At 33.2% G+C, this 7164-nt stretch overlaps 1 protein-coding gene across 1 annotated transcript; it reads left to right on the top strand.

The window, feature by feature from the left end:
- Nucleotides 1-4495: 4495 nt before the first annotated feature.
- Nucleotides 4496-6501, top strand: LOC148601473 (uncharacterized). Its single transcript, XM_088556390.1, has 2 exons — nt 4496-4783; nt 6018-6501. Exons 1-2 carry the CDS (start codon nt 4507-4509, stop codon nt 6167-6169), a joined length of 429 nt encoding a protein of 142 aa, XP_088412516.1. The 5' UTR covers nt 4496-4506; the 3' UTR covers nt 6170-6501.
- The last annotated feature ends 663 nt before the right edge of the window (nt 6502-7164 follow it).

Here is a 7164-nt window from a genome sequence, read left to right on the forward strand (position 1 = left end):
TGTTTTTTAGTTGCTTCGTTAATGCTTATATTGAAGACAAGTAATGCCCGTATTGAAGACAAGTAATGCCCGTATTGATTAACATTAAATTATAACTACATTTAGTATAATAAACAATAATATAAACCGACTTCAGAACAAAAGTATTTTTAAGCACTTGTACTGATGAAAATGATCACATATTCTAGTAAACATGAATTGTGGGCCAGTCCGTTAGAATGCAATATCTTTCTTTTGTCTGTTTGTTTGTCTTTTTTTTTTTTATAAATACATGTAATTCTTTTCCATTCTTACTGATATTTTTTATTTACCAGAAACATACTTTTGCTCAGTGGAAATAAATGCTACGTAGCACTAATAATGTGCATGTACTCCATTTCAGATTACGTAAATTCTCTTTTTTATTTTCCATGTAAACAACGTCAGCTCTAGAGATGCAACTTCAAAATAAGATGCAGTGCCTTAGAATAATCAATATGCTATTTTTAGCAGGAATGATCGGTAAACGAATAATATCAAACGCTACGTTAAACGTCAAAGTTATATTATACTGACATGTGCCATGTGGATAGATAACGTTCACATAGGTACAATATCAACGGTCAGCACAATCATTTTCTATCGTAAATTTATTTGTCAAATGTAAATGTGTCATTGTCTATGTAGTCATAAAATTAAATAATTAATTTCAGTTGCCATTTAATATTCATTAAAATACGTAAAAAATCATGGATAAATACGTAATCTGCCGACAGCGAATACAGAAAAAAAGACAACCTTCTTCTCGAATCATTTATCTCCCGTATAAACCAAACATATGTCTTATGAGAACAAAAATTACGGTTTAAAGTTGATTTGGTTTCCACATCCATCTATCCATCCATCCATCCACCATAAAATTTTCTTACCATCGTCGGTACCATCGTTACCATCATCAAACATTTTATCAAACTTTAAAGTTATGAGAAATGAATAGTAAACTAGTTTACTATTCATTTTTTAATAGTGAATAATGAATAGTGAACTGTACTCCAACTTCAGTCCGGTGTAATTACATATATTTAACAGAAGAGTACGTTGTACTAAAAAAAGTTCAAACAATGTAAAATGTGATCATTTAAAGCTAGTTCTGATCGATCGTTTTTATATTGTTAATCTTGATATTCAAAGTTCAAATACTTTTTAAACAGGAACACAATACGTAAGATATATATGTTTCAATGCCTACCCGAGAAAATATCTTGTCTAGAAAACTTCAACAAAAGAGCATCTCAAAGGGTCATATATCTACGTTTAATAGGATCCGGACAATCATATAATTTCCGCCGCTAAAAACATGAACTAGAGGCTCTTAAGAGCCTGAATCGGTCACCTAGCTTGATAAGCCACGTTTTAATGTTTGTAAAAGTGGTCATATTTTTCTTGGATAAACATTCCCCATACTGACACTCATCATTTCACTTTCATTGGATTCTGCCCACCCCACCCCATATAAAGACCATGTCTTAAAACAAGTGCCTCCTCTAAAAATAATCGGACACATTTTCATTTCAATATGGTACCAATATAATTTGATTATGCAAGAGTGATAATTGATTTTTTTCTATTTTTGTTAACATCCACAGCTTTGCAAAGGGAGTTGAAGAACACTCATACAGATTACATATTGATTTTAAAGCAACTATCTTTATATCAGTCTTTACTTAGGTTCGATTACAACACATACGTTGTTATTTTGTTAAGTAGGGAAACTTGAACCCCAATTTATTAAAGTCATATAAATTCGTAAAAAAGTAGCCAATTAAAAAAGTGTAAAAAAGCTGCAGTTAAATAACATGGTTTTTATTCAAATTCAGTTGATATTTGTTAGGTTTAGATAATAATTACCAGATACTGATAGCATCTCGATTAGTAGATCTGGAAGTTAATGAAAGGTAATAACAAAATGACCGAACTGATAAAATCTAGGTAGTAGTCAAAAAGGAAGTCTAAAAGGAAAATCTGTATAACAAATGGCAATATCAGAGCAAATTACATGATGATAACTTACATTTGAGTTGGCATGCTAATCGAATGGCGTAGAGTAATCAAGGGAACCAAGATTCTAGCAGAAATCAAACGAATGTAATCCAGGGAAATACCAGACACGGAAAACAGACAAACAACAAAGAACTTAAAGTAATTAAAATAATACAAACAAAGGTAAATGAGCATGGACCTGGAGCACCGGTAGGCGATCTACATACACATTGTATCGAACCGTATAATAAAGATTACACATAAAAGCTGGAGAGAAAAGGGAAAGAGGACGTCACATAAAAAAAAACTAAATCAATGGCATTATAAACTCAAACAAAAGTCCGGGAATGGCATCAGGTGCTCCGGAAGAATAATACTGAAAATGAGTATAATATGGTTCTAATCTAGCAACAATAGTGCAATTCCGCGACGCATGTCAAGCACTATTATTATTTAATGTGAAGTCTTTGATTTTTAACTAAGTATAATGTTGAAAACGTAGTAGATAGCTTCAAAATAGTAGACAAATATCGGAAATTAACAAAATTAGATGAAGGTAACGAAAAATAACCATAGGCTATTATCATTTACTTTTCTAACCGTCGGATTTGGTTTGAACTTGATATCACAAATAATTAAACAATTCAAGCGAAGTAATGTAATACATAAATAGTACCCACATGTAAGTGTTTTGGGTGATAGAAAGTCTACGTAAGAATTGGGCTTAATACGTTATATGACAAAGCAAGTCATTAAACATATTTTGCAATCATTACATACAAGCAGCATGTCTTTCTAGAAAAAAAAAGCATCTCATTTCTGAAACATTGAAGAAATCGGTTGTAGAATATTAGAAAATTGTGCTTAGAGTTATATGCCATTCATCGTTCATTTGCCGTTCATTTTTAAATGAGATTATTACAAATTTTACCATAACAATACGACCGACCAATCTTACATTTATTGCTTAAATCTTATGATACAAACAGAAACACTTCACATTTAAATTTTTTGTGGGTTTTTATTTTATTTCCATTTTTTAAAAAAATTCCTTGTGTTCACAAAGACGTATATTTAAATCCCGTTTTAATATAGATATTCTATTCATTGTCGTGAAATACGAACCGTTCCTTTTGTGTTCTTGTTTTGGCTATGACCAAAATTGATCGACGAAATAGTAGCTACAATAGGCTACTTTTTCAAATATAGGAAGAAGTAGTAAAATAGGAACAAACGAGGGACAAAACCGAGTCGAGAACATATAAAGGAGTAAAGGAGACACGAAAGAACAAATCAATGCACACATAAGAAAGAACGACACGCAACTCATTAAACCCGAGGAGGAACTGAAATGCTCAAAAGCTGTTCATGCCTCTGGAAAGACACTAGGCGTGTTTCTCGTAGAAGGTAAAGTTCTAAAAGGTGAAAATAAGATTACCCCTATGCCAAATGGAGGTCGCTGATCATTCATGATGTTGATGCAGCAATTTTGTAGAGTATTTTTTACCTAAAACAATTTTTGAAACAACTTATATGAATACATGTACCAGTCGTTACACTCTGCAATAAGATGCCATGAATAAATTGTCATGTCAAAAATTATTTGTTTGCTTGTGGTACATGTTACGGATTTGCGATGATTTTCCATTTCTTAATTCATTTTGTTTAACAAATGTCCAAAGCTATGTAGATTGTAAATCCTATAGAACACATCTGATATGCTGTAAAGTTCCTTATTTTCGTAAGCAAAACAGAAATCAAAATAAAAAAAATCATAAATTGCCAACAGTAAGACACTTGAAAACGGATTTATATTTCGTAGAGTGTTAATTGGAAAGTTCACAGGACGCTTACCCCACCGGTGCACCTTGTATATGCTCCCAGTTTTTAGTGGAGTCAGAGTTGCTCATTAACTTTTGTTACTTTGTATGTATGATTTTAGTTACTTTATGTTCTTTGTTGTGTATGTCTGTTTTCCATGTCTGGTTTTTGTCCCTGGATTACATTCTTTTGATTATCGCTATAACCTCGGTTCCCTTGATTACTCTTTCAATAGACATCATAAGTCGCAAAATGAATAGTCGTAAAAATAAATAGTTTACATAACCGTTTGTTGCAAAATCCAAAACAGCGGCGACGTTGTAATTTAAACTTATGATGTATGTGATGTACATCGCAATTAGCCTAAGCTTGGAGACGTCGTCGAAGTTTCGGAGTTGAGTATTATTTAGTATTATTTCTGATGTCATTCGCTGCAATTATATTAAGTGTTATTTTTTTCTTCATTCAGTTAAGCGAAAATAAAGTTAAGGAAAAGACAAGATAATGATTCTTGAAGAAGAAATTCTCTGTCATTAAAGCAAAACTGTCAACGTAATAGTTTAATAGTAATGGTCTAAGAATGAAGGTTTACTTGTTTATAGTCGTCAGTAGTGATATGTATGTTTACATTATAATGGTTTTCAAAATGAAGTAAGGAATACGCAAATGGCGTCAGGAACTTCTGAACAAAGTGTTGAAAACTGCATATTTTGTATCACCAAAGTTACTGTAAAGTGTATGGACTGTGACGTGTTTATGTGCGATTTATGTACACAACGGAATCATTCAAAATTTAAAAATGCTGACATACATACGATTTTAAAACTATCTGAAATCGCCGAGTATATGAAAAGTAGTGAGAATATTCCGTTGATTGCAAACCAACTAACTGCCATTTACATGAACGGAAATGTTACATTATGTTCTGTAAAGCCTGTAAGGAGTTTGTTTGTACGGAATGCTTATCTTTATCAGATCACAAATAGCATGAGTTTTGTGAATAAGAAAAAGGATTGAATTGCAAGATGGAAACTCTTCTTGTAGCTTATAGTGAAGTCGACAAAGAAACACATGCATATCTTCGTCGGTTGAAAGAAACCGAAAATATTGAAGACTTTAAATACAAAATGGGCTTAGAGGAATTTTAAAAAGATAAACAAAGACAGGCAGTGAAAATATATATGAGCAATACGAACATGCTGTCAAACTTTTAAAAAGTAAAAAGACACTTAATACAAGTCTTACAACTTCGAAATATGAAAAAAAATAATACAGATCAAGAAGCAATCGATGTCGCGAAAAATCAGCTGATTGAAATACAAAAATCTGGTAACATGGCCAGATTTAACGAATACGCAGGTCGATTTCATGAGATTTTACAAAGATTAAAACATTCTCTTATGCCACACCAACTCAATTTGAAGACAATAGATATTTCTCCATGGACGACGATAAGCGAATTAAACATTATAGTAGAAAACATTCATTTAGGAGACATAGAAATAAAATTGAAAGATAAAACAAGGCAACAGCTTTAAAAATGTCTGGATTCAAACCAATGACATGTGACAGTGACGGGTGTTTTCTTGTGCCACAAGGCAGTTGCACCTACTGTCTTGAGTCTAACAATGATAAACAGCTGAAAGTAAAACATACTTTACATGCTGCCCAATATACAAGGCTATTGATGAAATTTGTTGCACGCCAAATGATGAAATTTTCATTTTAGGCAAGAAAACAGTGTTCAAGCACGATAGTGGGACATGGACACGAGTAACGGACATAGCAGATTATCAGCCTACATCAATGTGCGTTAACATAAAAGGCGAAATAATCATAGGAATACGTTACGACAATGGAAAGCTGCGTTCACACGTTTGTCTTATATTTCTACAAAATGGAGACAAAGCACACCAAAACACCGTAGATGACTTAAATATGAAGTATAAATCGATCAACCAATGTGTTGTCTTAAAAAACGATACTATTTGCCTCTCTGAGACTGACGAATCATTGCATGGCCGTGTTGTGAAACTAAATAAGGACAAATCATTTGCTCTTGAATACGACAGAAACTATCTGGTAAGTCCTAATGATTGCTCGTTCTGTCCTGTCTCACTTAGTACTACTGCGCTTGATAACTTAGTGGTACTGACAAAAATCAAATGCGCTTGAAGTACTCAGTAATTTTTTCGACCTAATTATCGTTATTGATTTAACTCTAATCGGAATTAAACAGTCATTACTTATTTGTGATGGTAGAAATGACATTTTATGGATTAAAACTGGCGATCATGATCTGGCAGCAGTGAACTCTACCGGATTTTAATTTTTAAAAATGGTCACGGTGTCGAATTTAATTTTCATCTTCATTCTATCTATTGACCTTGACGTAGTCACTTCAGAAAATTGGCAAATCAGTTTGAGGAATATTTGAATCAAATTTGGCGATTCTTCGGGCCGATTTGACCATACTCACCATATTGCAGTAGTGTCTTGGTTCAGTATTTTTCGGGAAGTTAAAGTGTTGGGAACCAATTATTAAAAGGAAGACAAAAAGAAGATTGAACGATAATTACAGTCCGGTTTATATTCCTTGAAATGAGGCATCTCGTCTTTCATTTGATTTCGATATCGGTAAAATCATTTTTATGCCAGGAATTTGACACAGATTTCGTGTGTGTGTTCCTTTTTTCTTTATCTCGACTTTAAATATATAATTGTTTTTTTGATTGCGTTGTTTTAATTGTGTTTATGGATCGTACCTTGCCGTTTTTGACACTTTGGGCCATGTCTGATTCTGATGTTTCTAAATAGTGCTTCTCTTTGATGCTTCGGCACTTTTGCCGATATACAGAAATTTGAAAGAAAGAAAAATGTACCCTCGTGTGCGCGAATGCAGTACATATTCCTAACTGATATGTTTTGGGTAATTGCAGCAAGAGTAATCAAGGGGAACGAGGTTCTAGCCGAAATCAAACGAATACAATCCAGAGACAAAGACCAAACATGGAAAACAGACATACACAACAAAGAACATGAAGCAACTAAAATAATACATACAAAATAACAAAAGCAAATGAGCAACTGGGACTCCACTTAAAACTGGGAGCATGGACCAGGTGCACCGGTAGGGTAAGTGTCCTCTGCTTTTCTAGAAACACCCGCCGAGTTGTTCATAAAAAGTCAAGTCCGGGGTAGACAAACGATCAAAGGAAAACAATGACCCGTTGACTAAATCAGTTTTATGGTGCAGATGGATACACCATAACGATCCACGAGTTTATGATGACGACTATAAAACTTGTGTAGTGATGATTTTAA

This window comes from Perna viridis, chromosome 12 (genome assembly GCF_037379345.1).
Source record: "Perna viridis isolate PV_CMFRI_1.1 ecotype Kerala chromosome 12, ASM3737934v1, whole genome shotgun sequence".
Classification (NCBI taxonomy): Eukaryota; Metazoa; Mollusca; class Bivalvia; order Mytilida; family Mytilidae; genus Perna; species Perna viridis.